The 24634-nt window shown below is 44.2% G+C and overlaps 2 protein-coding genes across 2 annotated transcripts; one reads left to right on the plus strand and one right to left on the minus strand.

The window, feature by feature from the left end:
• Nucleotides 1-1316: 1316 nt before the first annotated feature.
• On the plus strand, nt 1317-7816 carry ELOVL1 (ELOVL fatty acid elongase 1). Its single transcript, XM_056844179.1, has 7 exons — nt 1317-1381; nt 3547-3737; nt 4572-4652; nt 4886-4942; nt 5376-5481; nt 6287-6423; nt 6722-7816. Exons 1-7 carry the CDS (start codon nt 1336-1338, stop codon nt 6965-6967), a joined length of 864 nt encoding a protein of 287 aa, XP_056700157.1. The 5' UTR covers nt 1317-1335; the 3' UTR covers nt 6968-7816.
• Nucleotides 7817-17322: 9506 nt separating this feature from the next.
• Nucleotides 17323-24475, minus strand: CDC20 (cell division cycle 20). Its single transcript, XM_056844177.1, has 10 exons — nt 24264-24475; nt 22075-22217; nt 21391-21487; nt 20231-20359; nt 19713-19909; nt 19188-19282; nt 18793-19024; nt 18572-18697; nt 17811-17928; nt 17323-17580 (listed from the first exon to the last, which is right to left on the minus strand). The coding sequence occupies exons 1-10, from the start codon at nt 24466-24468 to the stop codon at nt 17408-17410; spliced, it is 1515 nt and encodes a 504-aa protein (XP_056700155.1). The 5' UTR covers nt 24469-24475; the 3' UTR covers nt 17323-17407.
• Between the last annotated feature and the right edge of the window lie 159 nt (nt 24476-24634).

Raw genomic sequence — 24634 nt, forward strand, 5'->3', positions numbered from 1 at the left:
TATTGAATAGAAATGAATGAACAGTACAGTCCTCCAGTTTGGAGTCTCGTTGTGGTTTAGGTAATTGTCCATGTGCCATATCACAGATTTCTGACCTTAGCAACAGTTCTGTTTTTCAGCTTTTTGGATGTTCTGTACTTTTTTGATCCTTTGGCATCTGATCCACCAACCTTTCTTGTTTGCTTTGAATTAGCTACAAGATTTAGGGAAGGAGGCTTTGTGTGAGTATGTAGGTGTACCTGACTTATAAAATGCTGAAACAGTTGCGTGGCTCACAACCTGATATATAAGTATTTTAAGAACCTTCTCTTGCTGAAGTCTACAGAGTTGGCCTTGGTGAGATCCTACAACCATCTTGGGATATGGGACTGAGCATATTCTTCTAGGTGGAGCCAGAAGCTGTAAATAAAGGAGAAGGGTTGTGCTTTGGAAACTGTTACAGTAACATAGGAGCAAGTGGGGAGTGAATTTGCACTGTTAGAATTGACACCTTTGTTCCTTCAATTTCTGGGCTGCCTAATCTCATACTCCAGGCTGGGGAGGGGTGTCCTGTGCTGATGAGTGAATGGTATGAGAAAGGATCGTCATGAAAGGCCAAACACATTGCCCAATCAGGCAACACAATCGCTAAGATACCATGGGTCTTCTCACATCTGAACCAATCCTAAGCTATTCATAACAAAACCAATGCCTCCACTGTTGGCAACCAGGAACAGTCATCACTGTCTCAGTCTAGGAGATAAAGCCCTACATCTCAAATGGTTGAGAAATGGGTATCACTACCAGCACATATTGTGTACAAGACATGTGCTCATTCCAAAAAGGCATGTGCAGACAATACACTGCATCCTCCTCAGCTTGGTGGAAGTTGTCATGCAACAATAACTAGCACCAGACCCAGCTAGCCCTTCATTACTCACCGTCAGCCCAAATAAAAGGGAAAGGGAAACACCCTTTCCACTTTAGCTAGCTGTAGCAGAAACAGTGAACTTTCAGTTGAGAGATGCCTTGGAGCCTATTGTTTTCCAAGGGTATGCATTTTAATAGTATTTATATGTACAATATATATCCTTTATAGGTGTAATAATATATAATGCTGACTTACTGAACACTGAGGGATGTGTATGTTTAATGGAGGGAAATTTGATGTGAGGAAATGGAAAATAGTCCAAAAATAAAGACGGGGGGTGGGGGGGATTAACACGAAGAGGACACAAGACTGAAATATGGATGATCAAATTGAAGCAAGCTTGCAGAAATCAGTAGCATCCCTATCACAGTTTGGATGACCCATGTTGTCTCTTCCCGTACAGAACAGCTGCCGGTACTGCTGCCATGGACTCACTGGTGAATATGTATCAAAACTTCATGAAGGGAACAGGTGAGCTGAATAGCACAAGCCTTGATTAATATGTACTTCAGGGGCAGGGGTGAGTGAGGGTGCGGTGCTGATACTGAGGCACTAGTGGGCAGAGGGAGATACTATGGTGAGAGCTGAACTGAAGCAAGATGAAAGGAAGAAGTTGTCATATTATACCCATCCCTTCTGGCCCTCCTTTCAACCAAGCAGACCCTTGTAATTTTGTTCATCTCTCAAAAGTCCTTAAAAGCACCGCTGCCGAATACCAGGTTGGTTTACAGAAAAGCATCTCTTATCTAGGATTTTATTATAGTGGATGATGCCAGTAAGCTATATAGCAAAGATCTGGATAGATGAAGAGGAGGATTAGCTCTCTCCCAGCTTTGGTGTGCCCCCTTCCCCCCAGCTTCCTTGTAGCATCAGCCTAGATTTGGTAGATGGGGAGGCACGGCCATGGTTTAGCAGGTCTCTCTGGCACACACCAAGCAACATGTTACCCAGAGTCCCAATTTTGAGTGTATAACAATAACTTTTCAAATTACTGGATTACTTCTGAGCATTTAGGGTTGTCTGTCCCCACCACTGTAGAACTGTAGCCAGCCCTTGTGTATCTGCAGTGAGGGAAAGGGCTTTCCTGTCTGCTTTCTACTCTGTTTTCAGCATGAAGCACAGAGCAGGTCAGGGGAGAGAGTAATACTGCCAAGGCACCTGGAGCAGAGTGAGGTGGTAATAAAATCACAATACCCTCCCAATGGCTAGTGTACTCTTTTCCCATGTGGCTGCCTGGGTGGTGTCATGAACACATGAACCTGCCTTATACCGAAGCTGCCTTGGTACATCAAAGTCAGTATTGTCTACTCAGATTGGCAGCAGCTCTCCAGGGTCTCAGGCAGAGGTCTTTCACATCACCTACCTGCTTAATATATTTAATTGGAGATGCCAGGGATTGAACCTGGGACCTTCTGCCTGCTAAACAGATACTCTACCATTGAGCCACAGCCCCTCTCCATTCAATTTTCTCTTCCCTGCAGCCAGCTTGCTGTCCTTCTGACAGCTGCCCAGATACTAGGACGAGAGTGCAGAGGCTGTGGAAAAGGAAAGGGGTTGTTGGGGAGGACAGGCACTTTACTTCCATCCCTGGTACGAAGCCTGAACCTCAGGGAGGTTTGCAACTTAACTGTTCTCCGGTCCCTGCAGAGGTGGCTGTTCCCAGATGGGAACTATGTGCCAACCACAACTCCTAAAGGGCAATGGCCTTACTGACTTTCCTGGAATATGGGGCAGGTGCCATATTTGAGAATGGTGCTCAGAAGATCCACAGATGGCATATCAGTAGACACATATGGCTCCCAAGCCACTGAGTGTGTCACTGTTCTAGATCAATTCCCATCTGTATTCAGGTATGGAAATGATCTTTGTTGCCCTGATTGAAGATCTGGGCTGGGTGAATGACAGTGGGGGTGTGTGCATCTCTGTTGCTTCTCCTGGACCTCTTGGTGACTTTGATATAATCCATCAGTATTGTTCTGGAGAGGCTGGCTGGGTTAGAAGTGAGGGTTCTATTCATATATGGCTGACTAGTTCCTGGGGGTAGGGGAATTGCAGTTTGGTCCCATGGCATTTATGCTCTGGGGTCCTTCAGGGACCATTTTTTCTTCCGCATTTTAACTTATACCTGGAACCATTTGCAGAAAACATTTGAGGATTAGGAATAATGTGCCACCAATATGTGGATGACACCCAGCTCTGTTTCTCTCTTGAGTTGGGTGTGTCTCAGTTCTGCACAAATGCCTGGAGAAAGTAATGGGATGGATGAGGGCGGATAAATTGAAGCATAAGTCAGACAGTAATGAGGTGCTGTTTGTCAGTGAAGAAGCTGCTTGAGGGTTGAGAAGTTGGTCTGACCAGTAGGAGGTTTCACTCCCCTTGAAGGAACAGGTTCAGGGTTTGAAGGTACTGCTGGATCCTTGCGGTTGGAGGTTCAAGTCTCCTATATAATATATAGCACCTTTTACTAGCTTTGGTTGATAGGCTAGCTATGTATGTTCCTCAGAAAGTCTGATCTGTCCACAGTGATCCATGCTCTGATAACATCCAGGTTAAATTACTGTGATGCAACAAATAACAGAACTGAAGAAAAATTGTGGGTCATTGTGCATGCCTCTGAACAACTTGCTTTCCTGCAGACCCCCGGATTGCCACGTATCCACTGATGGGCACACCCTGGCTTATGTCGGGTATCCTTCTGAGTTATGCCTACTTTGTATTTTCACTGGGCCCACGAATCATGGCCAACCGGAAGCCTCTGAACCTCAAGACGTTCATGGTTGTCTATAACTTCTCCATGGTAGCATTGTCTGTCTACATAGTTTATGAGGTAAGCCTCCTCTCTATGTTGGATCCTGTTAAAATCAAAGGGATGTGACCATAACTACTTCTGGAACTTCCCAAAGGGCTCCTCCAGTCACAAAATACTAAAGCAGAGGAGATGCAGAAGACACAGTTGGGCATGAAGCAGGGGGCTCTACCAAGAGTATTTCACCCTATTTATAATCATCCTACAACCTATGCTTAGATATTATCTAATTATGCAGTACATCCTGAATTTAAACCATGCCTAATAAAATGTCCTGAGAAAATTCCTCAACTAACCAAGCAATTTATTCCACTGGCCAACTTCTCAGGGTTAGGGAGAGTTGCTTGACTGTTAACCTGGATTGTTGGGATATGTATTAAGTCTCTTAAAGACTTCTTAGTCCCTGGTTGTAAAAATAAGTTCTCTATAACCAGGGCTGAGTGTCTGGAAGGGAAATCCTGTTCCCAAGGTAGACTATTCTTAGTCCCCAAAACATTAAATGTTTGCACAAACTTTCCAGCACTAGAAATAGTTCAACTCTGCTCCCTCTTTGTCCTGAGATTTCTTCTGGCATTGTCACCACACTTTAAAGATCCTCTTTCTTTTTTAAACACAGCCATGAGTGGTAGCCACATGCTTTTTTTCAAAATGGAAATTTAGTTGTTGTCGTGGTCCCCCCTCCCCCCTGATGCTAAATTCCAAGCTGAATGCTCTGTACAATTGACAGATGAAAGGGTAGTGGGTCAGGCATAGTGTGTATTCCCGGCAAGTTTCTATAATCTACATTATATGCCAGTTATGATCATGAGATCATATGGTGTTGTGTGTAACCTAATTGGTAGCTTTTTCTTGCAGTTCCTTATGGCAGGCTGGTTGACTGGTTACTCCTGGAGGTGTGATGCAGTGGACACTTCCCAGGATCCTATGGCGCTTCGAGTAAGTTTTCTTTCCAGTACCTTGTCTTCCCCCATGGCACCCTATGCCTTGTACTTTGGATGTGAACAGTGGTGGCTTCAGCATAACCCTCAAACATACAGGAGGTTGCTTCCAGAAAAGAGGTGGGATGAACAAGGGTAGAAGAGGGAATAAGGACGGGGAGGGGAGGAAGGCTTATTGTAATAGGGGTGAGAATGGTTAGACTCTCAGACTTCTGCTCTCTCCTTTGGTAGATGGTCCGTGTGTCCTGGATCTTTGTCTTCTCTAAGTTCATTGAACTGATAGATACGGTAAGTGTTTCTTTCCCACTTATGCTTGTTTTCTCAGACCTCTAGAAGCTTTGTTTTGATATAGATAGTCTTGGTCCTATGTTCTTAGATTTCATCCGCACTTAGGGGTGGTAAGAATGAAGAAAAGGAATAGCAGAGCAGGACTGGCCAGTCAACTCTGTCTTTCTGGGATTAATTTGTTCTACAAATGTGTGGTGACTAACCTTTGTACTCCAAGCTTTCAATTTAGAGATGTTGTTCTGAGCTGGACAGAATGCTTAAAAAAAAAAACTCATTTAAAAGGCTCCTTAGTGACTACTCAGCTGATATCATTTAGGATCTCTGTGTCTTCTGCTTTGATTTGTTGGGGTGAAAATAGCCAAGTGTTCACTGCAGCCACACAACTGGGCAGAGCTTTTAATGAAATATGTTTTACTCTGCACTCTTAATATAGGTGATATTTATCCTAAGAAAGAAGACTGAGCAAGTGACCTTCCTACATGTGTTTCACCATTCAGTACTGCCCTGGAGCTGGTGGTGGGGTGCCACCTTTGGACCAGGTGAGAGGGGCAGGAAGAGGAAAAAGATTTGGACTTTGATGCAGTTTAGCTGTGTTGTGAACTGAGTTCTGAGGAACTAAGATCAGTAATTCAATGCTATGGCTTCCTTATAGAACATTCAGATATCATTAGAAAATTTAATAAACAATGCAGTATGATTTCAAAAAATTAAACACAGCACAGAAAGGTGTCAGACTTAGAAAATGTAGTAACAGCAGAATAACACGACAAATAGGTAATACACACCATGCATGCAGAGTGGTAATTCTAAATGCAGAAAAGGAACAAAACTGCATATTGAAGAAGGCCAAAATCTTTCTAGCTGATGTGACTGGTGGAAAAACCTCCCAACTTTAAACATGGCAACTGGACAAACTTAGGGTGTGGGCAAAACCAATACAGTGTTTCCCAAAATGAAGTTGCATACTTCTGTGCCCCATTGTATCCCTGATAATCACTGGTATACTGAGACCTAGAGGTCTCCCTGCACTCTTCATAATACATACCTGTACATCTCCTTGCCTCTGGAATTACTTGGTGGGGGCCTGCTGCATCCTGGGAGGGAAAGCCTTGGAGATGCGTATTTTTAAACCTTTCAAGGTTCAACCTATGCTCTGAATGGTAGGCACAATTTTTTCTCACTTTCACACATCTACTAGGCCTACTGTTTGTGGTGCCAACATACACCAAATGTCTGCTTTGTTGTGATAGGCCATGATGTCTCAAGACAAATCCCTTTCTGCACTTGCCTAATCTCCACTGACCATAGATTTGGTTGTATTTTGGGTCTTTTTTTCCCCTACAGGAGGAATGGGCTCATTCCATGCTATGGTGAACTCTATTGTACATGTGGTAATGTACTTCTACTATGGGCTGTCAGCTGCAGGACCTGCCTTCCAAAAGTACCTGTGGTGGAAGAAGCATATCACAGCCATTCAGCTGGTTAGTAGTATACCCGATCAGTCATACCAACATCCCTGGCTTTTTATGGTACAAACCAACGGAGCCACTTATCTGTTATACTGCTCTCCGCTTTCCCTTGGGTTTTAGTGGCCCAAAACAGAAGGCCTTAATTGGGTATTAGCTGCCTGTGCTAGATTCTTAGCCATCCTCACTTTTATTGTCCCCCTCCCGTTTGAACTGAGTATGCATAGGCCTGCCCATTGTCTCCTGTGGGTGGAGGAGGGGATGCAATTGTCTGCTTTCCTTCCAGTAACTTTATGCTTGTCTCTGTTCCCAGCTGCAGTTTGTGCTCGTCTCTATCCACATCTCCCAGTACTACTTCATGTCCACCTGTGACTACCAGTTCCCAATCTTCGTCCACCTGATCTGGATTTACGGCGTCATCTTCTTCATTCTCTTCTCCAACTTCTGGTACCAATCGTACACCAAAGGCAGGCGTCTACCCAAGGTCACGAAGCAATCCCAGCATAACGGCTTCCATGAGAATGGTGTCATTGCTAATGGGAAAACCAAAGCCAACTAAAGCCAATTAAAAGGGGTAGGACCAAGGTGACTCAGACCAATTGGCCCCATATCTGGGCCTGCTAGCCAGAACAAGTGCCTACAGACTGTTGTTTTTGCAGTTCCAAGCAACCTTACCTACTGCCCTGAATCCCTCGTTACCTGGCCTTCAGCTGTCCCAAGGAAGAGAGGCTGTCGGTGCTGGATCCAGCCCATGGTGTCCAAAGTGCCTGTGTCTGCCCTCGGTTAAGCTGCCTCCAGAGCTGGACCAAAGCAGAGCCCTGTCCCTTTCTGTAACTGCCTGTTGGGCCACATCTTTCCATTTAGTTCTATGTATTCCTTGTGTCCAGGTGGGAATTTCCCCTTTAACCTCCTTGCTTTTGTGTTGCACGTCATTCATTCCACCTTCTTTTCCACATTGGTGCCCTGCCACTCGTACTTGAATGTGAGTGGCCCCTGTTGCTCTGGGTTTGACTCCCCAGAGATATCTATTCCTGCTCAGTATGCAGGTGGGGTGCTACAGGCCAGGGGTTTCATTCCTGCTGCCTTGGCTGGCCTCAGTGTTCATCCCTGCACATAACATCTCCAACTTTGGTTGCTCTGATCCCTGGACTTTAGCAATAATGCTCTTCATGGGTTGATGACCACAGTTCTTGCTGCACTGAAGCCCAGGGAAAAGAAATAGGACTCTTGTCCTGCTTGCATGCTGTTGCTGTGTGCTTTTTTTGTTGTTGTTTTAATTGAATCTGCTCCAAAGGAGCAGAGGCTCCCTGTGTTCTAAGCCTTGGGGGAGTACACACCAGAGGGAGGTCCCTCCCTACTATCTGAGCTGCTCACTTGTATTCACAGAAATAAATGGACAGAAAGAGAACAGTGGTTCTTGTTCTTGATTTCAAGGGCATATGCCTGGGTGAGAAGCAGAGTATGCCTTCCCATGCGGCACAGTTGAGTAGATGGTGTTATTTTAGGATTCCAATTATTTGTATTGCCCTTGGTTGAAGAAGAAGAAGAGTTGGTTTTTATGTGCCGATTTTCTCTACCTTTTTTAAGGAGAATCAAACCGGCTTACAATCTCCTTCCCTTCCTCTCCCCACAACAGGCACCTTGTGAGGTAGGTGGGGCTGAGAGAGCTCTAAGAGAACAGTGACTAGCCCAATGTCACCCAGCTGGCTTCATGTGGAGGAGTGGGGAATCAAACCCGGTTCTCCAGATTAGAGTCACCGCTGTTAACCACTACACCATACTGGGTATGAGTGGTTATGAGCAGCTGCAAACTTGGCTTAAAACCCCCTGAACCACTGTAATTGAGCTCTGGTTGAGACTTTTACAGTGTTCTTCTTTTTTTTTTTTGCCCATGCCTGTTATGTTGTTGGCACTATTGTGTCTCTCTTCTCCCTCCCCTCACTTCTGTCTTTGGCCACATTCTTTACCCACAGCCTTATTCACAGGTTCCGTGCTGCACTTTTCCTGGGCTCCTGCCTTTCCTCCCATACAGTCCAAGAAGCAGCTTGTACTCTTTTCACTCCTTATATGGAAACATTTTCAGGCCAGCTGCTTCCTGTCTTGCACTGGCTCTTGTTCTTGCCCAAGCTCCAATGGCTGGCAATATCCTGGTACGCCTGAAAAAGCCCTGTTTTTAGGGGCTGTTTGCCTATATCTGATGTAGGCATGATAAATGGGGCTGCCACAGTTACCCAAAAAAAGGGAAGGTAATGTATATGAGACATAGTTTTATCATAGGCCTGTTTTAACAGTGTTAGTACATATAGCAAATTCTAAATCTGCGCGGCCAGCATAGAAAAATTGAAGTGGTGTGTCTGAGCTAAATATGAATGCCAGTATATCCTGCTGTGTGTGATAACTTGAGGCACTGTAGAATTCTACAGTGCCCATCTCAAGATTTATACTAGGCTACACCTTGTTGAAGTCACTTGAAGATTATTAAGTCTGCCTTCAACAATAAGGTAGCAATGGATGTAATTTATAAACCAGATTATATGCTATAAACAAAGCAATTTTATGCGCATTACTTGAGAAGTTATCTGTTCCATCAGACATATTTGGTAACACTTGCAGGTGCCAGGCATTATCTGTTAACATCTTTCAACACAATCCTGTCACTCCTGCCCTGTTAAGAAGAGAAAGGTTTCTCAGACTTTATTTGGAATACTCTCATGTTGCTTAATCTAATTAACTTGTTGTATATTGCCATCTCTCCCCCCCCCCCCCCGGTTGTCTCTGTGAAGAGCTAAACTAATTCTTATTGTAGCCCTCCCAATTTCCACAACCAGGATTACAAACCAGCTTCAATCCATGGTTTCCAATCCTGCTTTGGAGGAGGAATGCAAACCATGGTTTGCTTATATGGACGCAACAGCAAACCATAAATCATGAAGTCAGCAGTCACTAATACATTGTAATTATGCGAAGGCACAAGGGAGATAAGGAACATACAATTTGTTCTTGTAAGCTTTTTCTGAACTATCCCTGCATGATACAATCATACATTCTATGTGACACATTTGCAATACTTTTCTACTTGTAGTTCTGTTGCCTGCTGCTTTGTGAATGCAGAGTCATTGTGAGGAGCTGCTAAAGGAGCTTCCAGTGTGGGCTAGCTCTTGAAGGTTACAGTTTATTAAAGTCCAGTACAGCTAGGCTATACATTTGAAACAAGACCCCCTCCCCTGGTTCATACTCTGAGGCCACAGGCCAAGACCCTCTATATCAGCATCATCTGTTGGGAGGTTGGAAAGTATTCTACAGATTACAGAGTATGTGTTCCATAAAACAGCAACTAGACCAAAGGCTATTTTGCAAGCTTCCACGTAGCTACCATTATATAGGGCAGTCTGATAAATGGCCGTCTCATAACAGTTGCATTGGTTAACTTATTAATCAAGAAGTCTCCTTTCCATCATGGACACTGTTCAATATTTCTATGAATCGTGCCTTTTGTGTCTATCAAGATATTTATTTTATTGCTGAAGGGAATATCAATTTAATGGCATGTCTTAAATTAGATATGCTACAATGACACTTTTTATGTTATGCCTTTATTTGCATTTATTAAACCTCCCTATTTAGTTTCAGTTAAAACAGTCCTTTGCTGTTTATAAGTTACCCTTTCGGCAGTTGTTAATTTTAGCTAACTGCAGCAAAACCAAACAGCTCATAAGCACAAAAACATATCCCATAATATACTTGTTAATTCTGATAGTGCCACAGGACTTCATTCTTTACTGTATAGCTTTTCAGCTATACAGTAAAGAATGAAGTCCTGTGGCACTATCAGAACTAACAAGTATATTATAGGATATGTTTTTGTGCTTATGAGCTGTTTGGTTTTGCTGCAGTCAGCTAAAATTAACAACTGCCGAAAGGGTAACTTATAAACAGCAAAGGACTGTTTTAACTGAAACTAAATAGGGAGGTTTAATAAATGCAAATAAAGGCATAACATAAAAAGTATTTTAAATATTTTAAATGCATAAATTGGATCTTTTAGTGAAGAGAATTTAATTAGATTCTACTCAAGTTGCTTATCAAAAGAGTATACTGCTTTTTGGACTTGGAAACTATAGAAATGCCTTGTTTGAGTAATGGCACTCCGTAGTCACAGATTATGGTCAGGCTTGCTGGGTTCTAAGGTTGCAGAGATATGACTCAACTGAGTTTATTATAAGAAAACAGTAATTTTGTATTTCCTTTCATGTATTAGCAGAGGTGGCTAATTTGGTTCTTCCTCCCCCAGTGCTTACAGGGCTGTCCAAAGGCTAAATGACTAAACCATCAAGAAGGCAGTGCAAAACACCCCATGACTGCAGTCGGGAGGAAAGGGGCGATGTATAGTTTTACAGGGAGAATGTGCAAGTCTCTAATGATGATTGCATTTGGTCATCTGCATAGTCTCAGAAAAGCTTTTAAGATCCAAGAATAAAAGTGTGGAATTAAAAGCGTTACTGCTATGGCAGTTGGTTGTATTCACGTGTTGAGACAATAGAATTAGCAGAGAGATGGGACATAGAATTGTTTTAGCACACTTCCTCCAAAGAGTTCAGGATGGTATGTGTGTTCTTCCTCCTTTTTTTTTTTTTTTTTACAGATAACCCTGGCAAGTAGGCAGAGAGTAAATGAATAGCTCAATGAGCTTACAGTTAAGTGGAGCTTAAACACTAGATCTCCCTGTCCAATATTAACCACTATCACAGTGCCTCTAAAAGATTATTCTAATAAACATTAAACCACACTTTGCAATCTAGGTTCTAATTTATATTCTTGCTCTATAGTAAATGTCAGACTTGGGCTAACCAAGAAGTCATAGTCAGCTAGAGGAATAAAGTTTAAACATTCTAAGAATAGGAATAGCTCAATGGTGGAACAGACAAATCACTGACCAGAATTTAAGCTGCTGACTTGCATGAAACAGGGAATAAAGTTAAAAAAAAATTCTGAAAATATATTCAAATATGTACAACAGCTTGGTGGGGTTAAAGGGAAGACGACTGGGGAAGACACTGGCAAACCGCCCCGTAAACAAAGTCTGCCTAGAAAACGTCGGGATGTGACATCACCCTATGGGTCAAGAATGACCCGGTGTTCGCACAGGGGACCTTTACCACAACATTATTAATGTAATAACTGGTGCTGAAGTAGAGTAGTAGTATCCTTTCCAGGATTAGTCCCTCCTTGAGCCTTTTGTTACACTGACTCTAGCAGAAAAGACCAGAGGAGAAGAAAATGCTATAGTATACCAATAATAAGCCTATTGTAAACTGTATTTGCTGTAAAAAGACAAATACATGTCAGAAGAGTTTTCCAGAAGCGAAGAAGGCTTAGAATATACTTTTTAAAGATACTTTTTTCAGATTAAGAGGGACCACAGCTTAGTGTAGAGCAGGGCTTCTTGAATTTTTTCTACTTGCGACCTCATTTCGCCCAAGAAATTTTTATGTGACCCTGGGTATACAGGTATACAAATCAAACATTTACTGATAATAAAACATAAATAAATGTATTTTAAAACTATTTTTTGGTATACATATAATTTTACTGTTGCTATTTTTTTCGCGACCCCCACATTCAGTCACATGACCCCATATGGGGTTGTGACCCACAGTTTAAGAAGCTTTGGTCTAGAGCATGTGTTCTGAATGCAGGTGCAACTTAAGTTGGAGTTGATAAAGCTGGATGTAACCCTGCTCTTGACTCTAAGGCAGCTGCCTCCAATTAAGCCCTGGTGAACTTAGTAGGACTTCCTTACAAGTGGACTTGCATGTGATTATTGAACATGACTGAAACTCCCTGGCTGGATTTGAGAACATTTAGTAGATGCCATAGGCATTTATCGAAATCCAATGGAATTTGTATGTGTCATAAGAACATAAGAAAAGCCATGCCCACCAAAAACCAAGGCCTGTCAAGTCTAGCTGTCTGTTCAGTGGCCAACCAGGTGCCTCTAGGAAGCCCCCAAATAAGACAACTGCAGCATTATCCTGCCTGTGTTCCAAAGCACCTAAATATAATAGACCTGCTCCTCTGATACTAGAGAGAATAGGTATGCATCATGACTAATTGCCATGGATAACCCTATCCCCCATGAACATGTCCACTCCCCTCTTAAAGCCTTCCAAGCTGGCAGCCATCACCACATCCTGGGGCAGGGAGTTCCACAATTTAACTGTGTTGTGTGAAGAAATACTTCCTTTTATCTGTTTTGAATATCTCACCCTCCAGCTTCAGCAGATGACCCTGGGTTCTAGTATTACGAGAGAGGGAGAAAAGCACCTCCACTCTCTCCATACCATGCATAATATTTTAGACATCTCTCCCCTTAGCTGCTGCCTTTCCAAGCTAAATAGCCCTAGGCATTTTAACTGCTTCTCATAGGGCAGTGATGGCGAACCTTTTAGAGACCGAGTGCCCAAACTGCCCAAAACCCACTTATTTATCACCAAGTGCCAATACAGCAATTTAACCTGAATACTGAGGTTTTAGTTTAGAAAAAACTCATACATTCACATATTTTGATTGATATTCCCTTGGGGAATTTGCATAAATAAGAGGCTTAAAGCTGGGCTGGCTAAGGGCAAGGAAGACTCCTCTATGATCATAGAATTATAGAGTTGGAAATTTCTTCTAGAAATGAGGCTTGGGGGAAGCTAAGTAGACAGACAGAGATACATCCTGGCATGACAGGAGGGACAAAGATATGGCCCACGTCTGAGAACAAAGCCACTGTAGTACCAGCCACATGGGACACCTGAAGCTTCATGGACCTTTGTCTATCAAGGTCAGTACTGTCTAATCACTGCAAAGCAGGTGTTTACTGTTGAACAATGTCCCCCACCCCCAGCTCCTCGAGTATTTCTGAATTCCATAGATTTCAAGGGGAGAAAAGTATTTTCTTCTATTTAGCTCTCAGACTGAAATCAAGAGGACTAAAGGCCAAACCACACATTAGGTTGAAGATCCATTACTAGATCTCCACATGGTTTTTTCACCCTAAAATGCAGCCATAGGGACAGACCATACTGGGCTGGGAGGATATTAATTTTCCCAATTAAAAATGTCCTCCCCAACTGGGTGGCTATTGTTCCTGGTAGACAAATATTTTTCTGCCTTCTTTCCTTGCTAGGAGATAATTGTACCTGGTGTGGAGGGGAGGGTTCAGCTGAGAAGTTAGTACCTTGTCTCTGTAAAGGGCCTTTTTAAAACAGCCGCACCCTGGGACCACGTTCAGAATTAGATATATAGGTGTGTCAGCACGGCGCTTAACATTCTGTGAGGGGGGAAAAGCAATGTTGATGTTTGAAAAGGCAGTTGGAATGGGGTGAAGAGAGTCAGTTGGATGGTAAGGGATGATGAGAAGCTGACAGAGTAAGCAGGGATAAAAAAAGGCAGAGCAATCAATGTAATACCTACCTAGGAAAGCAGAATGGAAGAAACTGAAGACGGGCGGGGCCCCAAACTGAAGACGGGTGGGGCCCCAACAAACAGCTGAGCTCCCTGTCCAAACTGAAGATGGGTGGGGCCCCCGACAAACAGCTGAGCTGCCCTGCAGCTCAGCTGAGAGGAGGGGGGGTGGCAAGGTGCTTGGCCACAGCCTCCCTGTCCAAACTGAAGACGGGCGGGGGCCACGACAAACAGCTGAGCTGTGGCTGCAGCTCAGCTGAGAGAGAGGGAGGGGCTTGCCCCGATGCAAGGAGAGGGAGGGCGCCAGCGCAGGCTTGGGGAGCATGGGCTTGGGGAGAAGGAGCACCGCACCAGGGCAACACGACACAGCCCTAGGCAAGACGGCAAGGGCTCCACGCGTGCCCACAGAGGGCTCGGCGTGCCGCAGATTCACCAACACAGTCATAGGGCAATTGCTCTAGCCCCCTGATCATTTTGGTTGTTTTTTTGTGCACCTTCTCAACCTCTGCAATATCCTTTTTTAGGTGTGGTGACCAGAACTGCAAACAGTACTCCAAGTGTAGTCTCACCTTAGATTTGTACAAGGGCAGTTTTATTCTCTATTCCTTGTCTAATTACTGCCAGCATGGAATTTGCCTTTTACACAGCACACTGGGTTGACATCTTCATCGGGCTATCCACTACCACACCAAGATCCCTTTCTTGGTCTGTCGCTGCCAGCACAGATTTCATCAGTGTATATGTGAAGTTGGGAATTTTTGCCCCGATATGTATCACTTTACACTTGCTCACACTTGGTCTTATGCTCCAACAGCGAAGTTGGCTGAATCTTTTACTGGAGCTGTGAACGGGCAAGACAGATCTTCCTACAAACCTGAAAAGGGCTCAAAGTTTGCAGAAAAATCTAAAAACAAAACTTTGGGGAATTTAAAAAGCCAAAATTGATAGAAACTGTAGCTTTCAGCAATGGATTTCCTCAGTGACTGTTGCTAGTCAACCACAGATTCCAAGGCTTGGTTCTGCCACTAAAACGGGGAAGGGTCCTTTCCAGGCTTATTTTGGCCTTTGAGGGAAGACTCAGGGGCCAGGCCTGGCTAGGGTTACCAGCTCCAGATTGGGAAATCCCTGGAGATTTTGTGGTGCAATCTGAGGGGGGCAGGGTGGGGGGAAGGAAAAAGTTTCAGCAGGATATAATGCCATAAAGTCCACCCTCTAAAGTAGCCATTTTCTCCAGTGGGGCAGATCTCCATTGTCTGGAGTTCAGTTATAATTCTAGATCTCCGGTTTCCACCTGGAGGTTGGCAACCCTAGGCATGGATGCGCAAACTGGATGACTTGATACCACCTGACTTGCATGACTCAACTAGGCCTGGCTGCTTGCTACTCTTCAACAGCCACTCTATGAAAGCCAGTGTGGTGTAGTAGTTAGAGGTGCAGAGTAGGGTCTGGGAGATCCAGGTTCGAATACCTATCTTGCTGTGGAAGCTCACTGGGTGATTTTGCGCCAGTTACATACTTTCAGCCTAACCTACATCATAGGGTTGTAGTGTGGATAAAAAGGAGAATAATGTAAACTGCTTTGGTCCCCACTGTGAAGACTCATTTTCCAAGATAGAGGCTGTGGTGGAGGAAGATGGAAAACTTAAAACAGAGTAGCTAGAGGTAGGTTGGCTGGGAAGATGATAATGTTGCCAACTCCAGGGTGGTAAATTCTTGGGGAATTGAGAGTTGGAGTCGGGTTTGATGAGAGAGGGGCCTCATAATGGTATAATGCCATAGACTCCACCCTCCAAAGCAGCCATTTCCTCCAAGGGAACTAGCGTTGCCAACCAGCAGATGAGGGCTAGAGATCACCTAGAATTACAACTGCTCTCCAGATGATAGAGATCTATTCCCCTGGAGAAAATAGCTGCTTTGGATGGTGGAATTTATAGCATTATACCCTGATGAGTCTGCTTCCCTCCCCAAGGCTCCACCCACAAATCTCTAGAAATTTCCCAACCTGGATCTGGCAACCCTAAAGGGAATTAATGTTTGTAGTTGGGAGATCTATTGTGATTCCAGGAGAGCCACTGCTGCGTGGGGGGGAAGGAAGCAGGTGCATGGCTGAAAGATTATGGGGAGCAGAAAAACGAGAAAGTGACAGGCATGGAGGAGAGTGAAAGAGGATGGCAGGAGGAAGAAATAGTGAGACTGAGAGGAGGGGAGGAAACAAAGGCGGGGGAATGTGATAACTGCTCCTGCATGTTTTGTGCAGGTCCCCACTTGTGTATATATATATATAAAAATATGGTGGTACCATTTCTTCTGAGGCAGCTGCTTTTGAGACACAAAAGGTTTCCACTAAAAAGGAAAGCAAAAGTTAATTGCAAGCTTCCTGAGTGAAGTTCTTCAAAGTTCAACAAATTCCTTAGCCTAGTTCCCACCAAGAGGGGGGAAAATCATTATCATCTTTGCAGGAGCTTTTGTAGAAGTGTTGCCGTAGCCTGCTTATAAGGTTCTGGAACCACATTAAATATGTGTCTGCAGTTGGTTCTTTCTTTACTTAACTCCAGCTTTCAATCTAGAAAAAGTGTAAGGTATGAAATTGTCCTTGATTCATATATGATAACAATATGAGTACATTCTGTATCCAAATTGGGGAGCAAAGAAGAGACTGACGATAATAGTGTATGTTCTGCTGTACAACGGAACAACATCCGCTGAGACTTCTTCCCCTACACTGTAGATATTTTATCCAACTCAACACCCATAAGCACTTCTCTTTAAATATTGTTCTGTAGGATGTGTTACTGGTGAGTGAGATCAAGTTAACAGAGGAATTAGATTATTTTGAAATGTGCTGTTGGAAGAGAGTTTTACAGATACCGTGGACCACCAAAAAGACAAATCAGTGGGTTCTAGATCAAACCAAGCCTGAAGTTTCCCTGGAAGCTAAAATGAGGCTATTGTGCTTTGGTCACATTATGAGAAGACAAGAGTCACTGGAAAAGACAATAATGTTAGTCAAAGGCAGCAGGAAAATAGGAAGATCCAACAGACGGATTGACTTTATAAAGGAAGCCATGGCCCTCAATTTGCAAGACCTGAGCAAGGCTGTTAACGATAGGACATTTTGGAGGATACTGATTCATAGGGTCACCATGAGTCACAAGCAACTTTATGGCACTACACACACACACGATAAGGGATCTAGAAAAAAAACTATTACATGTTAAAACAAGTCAGCAAAGCTCTAGTTTCAGTATAACTAGCCAAGTATTTAACTCAGCCAACAAATAGAATGCTTCCGGTTTATCAAGCTCCAGACATTAGACTCAGCACTCTCTGCTTAGGTTTCTATCAGAAGTGTTTGATTTATTGACGTTTCATTACAGATGTATATACCCTCAAGCCCTTGTTGATACCTAAAGTGAATGCTTATGTTCTTGTAATACCTTGTTGCTCATTCACCAACACCACTTCTGGAGAAGCAGAGTGAAATTTATTAAATTGTTTAAAATTCTGTACATAAAGCAAAAATGGTGGGAGAGGGACGAGAGGAGACTCAACGAATGCCTTGGTGGATAATGCTGCTCTTGGTGTTGCTTTCTTTTTCCTTCTTCCGAGACGGGTCCAGCTCAAAGCAGCGCCAAAGCCTCAATGTCTCATCTGCTGCAGCTGATGCTACTGTGGACCCATCTGGGCTCATCGTCAGGCTTAGTACTCTAGCTGTGTGACCTTGGAGAGGAGACAGAGAACTGCATGTTAGATTCTCAGCAGAGCACAAAGCCAGCTTAACAAAGGAGCTGCACCTCAGTTATCAATATCTCCCCCCCCTCCATCCATCAATGTCTTCAGATGTTCAAAAACAGTATATTCTTTTCATGAGGCAGGCAGCTGCCATGCTCTTCATCTAATTTATAAGCCAGACTGAACTACCTGCCAGAAACGTCTCCTCCCAAACTTACCTTTCAACTCTGTGACCTTGGACATGGTTGGGTATTTCCACAATACAAGCTGGTTCTGAGCAAAGCCATGGCCAGATACAAGCTCTTTGTAATTTGTAGACCAAAGGATAGCACACACCTATCAACCAGCAAGTAGAGAACATTAAATCCAGTTCCAGTGCAAAAAGAGTGTCTGTATTCAGGTGTAAATTGATTATAATTTGGCGTGTCTTCAAAGCAGCTATGGATAGAGTAACAGCCTTATCATTACCAGACAGCAGATAGATTAAGTGGTAGTCATGAGAACATACAGGAAAGTGTGAAATCAATGGAGTAATCAAAGAAGATTTTATAGAATATAAATAACTGAATAAAAAAATGGATAAGTGTTTGTCTTTGCCTTTCCACACAGGCTGACTCTGTTCGACTGGAGTTTTTAAAAATCTGCCAGTTAATTGACGGGTAAGGCATGTCTGGGAGAACATTAAATGAGATATACTTCAGCATTCATATTGTTCAGCAAGATGCATGACCTTTGAGCACCTGCTGTTGAAGAACTTACATCCATTTGTCAAATGAAAATGTCTTATACCAACTAAGCCAGACCATTGGTAATCAAGGTCTGTATTGCCTACTCTGACAAGCAGTTCTCAAAGATCTCACAGTACCACCTGGCCCTTTTAACTGAAGATAACAGGGATCAACCTCTCAGGGCCTTCTGCATGCAGAGCACGTACTCTCCTTCTGAACTATGGCCCGTCCTATGAATGTTCTCGCCTTACCTGAGACTGTGCATCCACGGTGTTTAGACAGGCGCCTGAACATACGTTCCAGATCCTGATATGCCTGTCACTGGTTCCACCTCCTGTTGCCAGCACATTGGACTGCCATGGACTCCAAGCCACAGCCTAATGAAAAGCGGTACAACAGTTTGTCAGATGCCCTGTAGTCAGAACTGGCAGTAACATGGCACACGTCACTGCACACATGTCCCTCCGCTTACCTTAACAGCTCCCTGATGTTGTGTGAATGTCTGCACAGGACAAGGCCTCCCATTGTCCCCTTGGGTGTTTGGCCAGATGTTTACCAGATTGTCGTTTCCCCCACTGGCTATGTAACGGCCATCAGGTGCCCACTTAAGCCCACACACTTCTTGCGTGTGGCCAGCCAGTGTTGCCACATGGTGTTCTGCCACACGAACATCATGGTGATGAATGTGTCCAGTCCGTGACCCACTGCAGAAAATAGGACATAGTGTCAGTAAGCTCTGTCTACCACTCAGGCAGGCCCAAATTATCCAGCACACCCACTGCACCTATCATGTACAGAAGCCTCCCTCCCTCTGCACCCCTTCAACAAGTAGGGTCCTGCAGAATCTGTGCTTTGCACCTCCCTTACCTCGAAAGGATGTAATTGTTCCAACTCAGGGAGCTCACACGGGATGACTGGCTGATCATGTTTCGTAGACGCTTCTTTTGCTGGATGTCCCACAACTAGGAACACCACAAGTAGAGTTAGTACCCCAATCATCTGCTGCTTTGGAACATCACCATATGGTAACCCTCTGAGTTGATAATGGCTGCTCAATTTTCAGTGTGGGGAAAGGGTACCATAAGCTGTCCCATTAGATCTTACCAGAGGAGAGAAGTCAGGACTAGGATAATGGAACAAATTTGACCATGCTTCTGCGGAAGCAAGCCCTTAACACATCCACTCTCTGCCCAAAGTGCGGAAAGGATGTTCAGGAAGCTTTACTAATATTACGGAGGTACCTGCTGGCAGTTCTAACACAAAGGTATAGCCATGCAAATTCCTTCCTTGTTCATAATATCTATGCCAATACTGCTTCCTTGACTGCCCAGGGATGTTTACCCATACAGATAGCTCAATGCCTCTTAGGAGGATTATGGTCTTTTCCCTCACCTGGACCTCTGCATTACTTGTTCCAATTGCAAGGTAATTTCCTTCTTTAATCCAGGAGACAGAGGAGATGTAGTCATCTGGGTGTTCCATCTGCATGAGTTGAATTATTTCTCGGGAATCATAGTTCCACAGATACACTGTTTTATCCAGAGCCACAGCCAGAAAGTTGAGGGAGCTCCAGTCAATAAGGTTCAAATCTGAATGAAAGAACCAGATAGGTTTCAAGAGTCAATTCACTGGACCCAGCTGGTAGCTCAAAACTCAATACTGCCACTAACTTTATCTTCTTCCCCACCTCAGGAGAAAGGCAGTCCAGTTGAATAAAGCTTAATCTCTCCCCACCTCCTACAATGGCCAAATGCACTATGAGACTCAACCCTTCCACAGCAAGCCACCACACAGCAAAACTCTAAAATGTTTCAAGCACTACATAGAAAAACTGGAACCTTTACAAGCTCAGAACTGTACACTAGAAAGTCCACTGTCGTAAAAGTTCCTCAATGATCGAGGCTGCTTACAGTAGTCGTTGCGGATATCTGGGGCATCTAGAATCCGATCTGACATGGAGGCTATATATCTACCAGTCTTCCGCGTTGAGCCTGGTGTGTTCTTCTGGCTATAGAGCACTTTGAGATTGTTCTGGTAACCTAGTTTGGGTTGGAAGATTGAGAAGCACATCGTTATGAGTAGTCAAAACCACAGTGGTTCCTTTTTCTTCACTACTATTGTGGATCAAGTATGTTGGCTGCATCACTTGTCATTTGCTAGAAGAGATCTTTTCATCAACACAACCAATCTGCCAAGAAACTGAAGAACATAAAGTGGCCATGACAATCATCTGCCACAATAAGATACCAGGCATAGACCCAATGTTTGCAAGTAAGGCTTCCTTCAACTGGGGATGCACTTAAGACAATCAGCTTTGAGCTATGCTTCTGTTTTGAACTAGTAATGTGTTATAAACTTTGAGCAAAATACAGAATGGCTTCCCCTTGGTTTCTATCAGCCACGCACTTTGTGGTACAAGTATGTACTGAACTGTTGACAAGAGCCAAGATGTACTATTATATTACTTCTACCAGAATACCCAAGGCAAAGCACTGAAGCCTACACAAAGTTCCCTCAATGGTTGAATAAGAGAGAAAAAGAATAACTTCATGAGTGATGCTACCATGCCAAAATTAAGACAAGAGAAAGTTAAACACTGAATCATGTTCAGCTATTGGCAAGGCTTGTGTGTGTGATTTTGCCGTCAAGTCACAGCTGACGTATGGTGACCCTGTAGGGTAGGGGGTCGAATTCAATTGCTATGAGAGCCAAATATGACAAATGTTCCTTGGTCGAGCTGGGCTATGCTTTGCTAGCCCAGATTGAGATTTTTGAAGTAGAAGCACTAATCATTCAACTTCAGCACTTCTGGGGAGGGACTGATTTGGTGATAGAGCTCATATTCTGCATGCAGGAAGACCTAGCTTCAGTCCTAGGTGTCTCCAACTAACCTCAGTGATAGGCATTGGGAAAAGACTCTTCTGTGCCCCGGACTCTGGACAGCTACGGCTTGTCAGTAGGTAGTCTATATGTCAGTCTAGATCAGTACTAACTCAGTATGTGACCACTTTATATTCTCCCACACACACACCTTTACTGTTTGTGTTAGATAAGTCTCAATGGAGGCTACCTTCAGGGGCATTTTGGGGCTTCCCACTCAGACGCAAGATTTTTGCCTCTTCTACATCAAAGCCATTCAGATTCATTGCCCAGGCCTTCTGATGCTCCTTGAAAGAACAGAAGAGGGGGGAAAAGATTAAGTAAGGGCACCTTTCTCAACTGAATACAGAGCTCAGCTGTGAACCTGCATGCCCTGAGGCCAAGCAAGAAGAAACAGAATGATAAAGATTTGTTTAGAAGGCAGTGCATGGCGGCATAACCCTGCATCTCACTTTTAATATGTCAGATCATACAGAGAATCCAGTGTATCACAAGCAGAATTCAGATGCATTGCCCAAACAGCATCTATATCCAAAAGCATTTGGTTAGTGTAGGGCATCATGATAGACTTGTAGCCCTGCATATTTAGCAAGAGGGCTTGCACAGAAATCTGTACAGTGTACTTTGAAAGCTAGCACAACTGCCTGCCACTAAGCACTCCATTTACTATTAGGGCAACCTGCTTAACAGCACTTTGGGGAAAGCCTTCAAGACTTAGAATCATAGAGTTGGAAGGGATCACCAGGATCATCTTGTCTAACCCCCTGCACAACGCAGGGAATTCAGCTACCTCCGCCCTGTACTCGTGTACAGCTGGTGCTAGAAGGACTTGCTGTCAATGAGAAGAATTTGAAAATCACACATATGACCTCACCTTCTTTGTAGGTGTCTCATCAGAGGAGTCCTCTTTGGTCAAGAGGAAGTTGGCCACATCCATTTGCATGGCACTGCGATTGGGAATGTACCTGTCCCCTCCAGTTTTGTTTGGAGTGTTCTGTGCTTTGGAGCCAGACTTGCCTGCAGGATAGAAATACACCACATGATACACGAGTTTTCAGAAAGTGACAGGTGGAATTGTCCTCAAGAACACTTAGGCTGATTGCAAACCTAAGTGGCAGCAAAGGAGAAAGGGACGAGGGAGTGGGCAGATGTGAACAAGATACAATTCAACAAGCATCAATGCAGAGTTCTACATCTGGGTAACAAAAATGAGAAACATGCATACTGGATGGGGGATACACTTCTGGGTAGCAGTGCATGTAAGAACAAGATCTTAGGGTATGTGTGGACTGTAAGCTAAATATGAGCAGCCAGGCACGGCAGCTGATCCCTTACCTGTCCCACGCTGACCTGGCCATAGTGATTCATGAAGTCTCCTCTAGATTACAATACTGTAACTCACTCTATGCAGGGTTGCCCTTGAAGTTGCTTCAGAAACTACAACTGGTGCAGAATGCAGCAGTGCAAGTCCTTACCGGGACCCCTCGGAGGGCACATATACAAACTGTGCTCCGCCAGCTGCACTGGCTCCAGATTGAGTACCGAATCCAATTCAAGGTTTTGGTGCTTACCTTTAAAGCCCTAAATGGGCTGGGACCAGCGTACCTGTAGGACTACCTCTCCTTATATACCCCACAGAGGGCATTACGCTCCTCTGATAAAAACTTGCTGGTAACCCCTGGCCCCAGAACTGTCCGGCTGTCCTAAACCAGGGCCTTTTCAGCTCTGGACCCAGCCTGGTGGAAATCTCTATCTCGTGGGCCCCGAGGGACTTGGTTCAATTCCTCAGGGCTTGTAAGACGGAGATGAGGACAGTGGCGGTCGGATAGATTGCCTGGCCTCCCTCCTTTTTTATTCCTTTCTCCTCCCTTTTTCCCTTTCCTTCTTTGGCCTTATCTTTCTTTTCCTTCCTTCCCTTCTTCCTGCCTGTTTTCCTTGTTCTTGGTTTTTTCTTTTACTTTCTGGGCCTGCAAGTTCTCTGTGCCTCGATATCTCCCCATTTTTACTTCACCTATGGTGGGGTTTTATGCTAAGGGATATTAAATTCAGAGCACCATCTTTCTATTACATAGAGAACCAGGTTTTAAATTTCTATTGTTGCTTATATTGTATAACTGTTGGAAGCCACCCTGAGCCTTGCTTGAAGAGAAAGGTGTGGGGTAAAAATTGAATAAAATAAATATTTTTAATAGGCTAATGCGGACTTGGGATGCATCAACCAAGGCATAACATCCAAATTGCAAGTTTTCATAGTCCTGCTAAACACTGCCTTGGTCAGGCCACACCTGGAGTACTGTATGTAGTTCTGCAGGCCTCACTTCAAAAAGGATGCAGACAGAATGGAGTAGGAGAGTGACGAGGATGATCAAGGGCCTGGAGACCAAGCCCTACAAGGAAAGGCTGAGGGACTAGGGAATCTTCAGTCTGGAGAAGAGAAGGTTGAGGAAGGACATGATTGTCAGTCTTTCAAATAGAGACCAGAGAGCAGGAACAACAAAGGATAGGATTCGTGATAATAGGTTTAAATTATGGGCAGAGAGGTACTGGCTGGATATTAGGGGAAAATTTTTACAGTAAGAGTTGTCCAACAGTGGAATTGGCTGCCTAGGGAGATGGTAAGCTCACCCTCACTGGTTGTCTTCAAGCAGTGGCTGGGCAAAGAATTGTCAGGGATGCTTTGGGCCGATCCTGCATTGAGCAGGGAGTTGGACTAAATGGCCTGTATGGCCCCTTCCAACTCTATGATTCTACGAGTTTGAGGAAATAGGAGGCATTTGGATATCTGAAGGTGGTGTAGCAAATGTCATGGGCAGAGATTATGAGGCGGGGGCCAGACCATGGAAGGATTTGACGGCAAAGGATTTGTGTTGGATCTCAAAGCCAAAAGGAAAGCAGTACAGGGGTTTAAGGAGGCGCAACAACATGACCAGAACAATGAGAGGGATGGACAATTTTGGCAGAAGAGTGATGAATACCAGCAGGAGGGGGGCGGTCAAGCGCAGCAACATTAAACCAGAGAGGAGGAAGTTGCAGTAGTCAAGGTGAGAGATCACCACAGCTTACCTGGTGTCTTGGAGGGAGTTTTGCTGGTGCTATGAGACCTGTTAACCGGCTTCATGGGAGAAAGAGTTGTGTCTGGAGAGGGGCCAGTGCTGCCAATAACAGCTTCCTTGGCTTTGCGCTGCCATCGTGCAGGAGGTGCATTGGGTATAGGGGCATCCAGCTTCAACAGCCCGTGCAAGTCACTGTCAAATAGGAACTGTGCCATCAAGATGGAGTGCTACATAGATAGAGCCAGGGAAGGAGAGAAGTAAAGTCACAAGATGAGGAACACAATGAGAAATGGAGAGAACAGCAAAGTAGGGTCAGAAATTATTTCTGAATCCCCAGCAATTATTTGGGAGGGGAGGTTTGTAGGCCATTCCAAATAGGTT

Source organism: Euleptes europaea, chromosome 2, assembly GCF_029931775.1.
Source record: "Euleptes europaea isolate rEulEur1 chromosome 2, rEulEur1.hap1, whole genome shotgun sequence".
NCBI lineage: Eukaryota > Metazoa > Chordata > Lepidosauria > Squamata > Sphaerodactylidae > Euleptes > Euleptes europaea.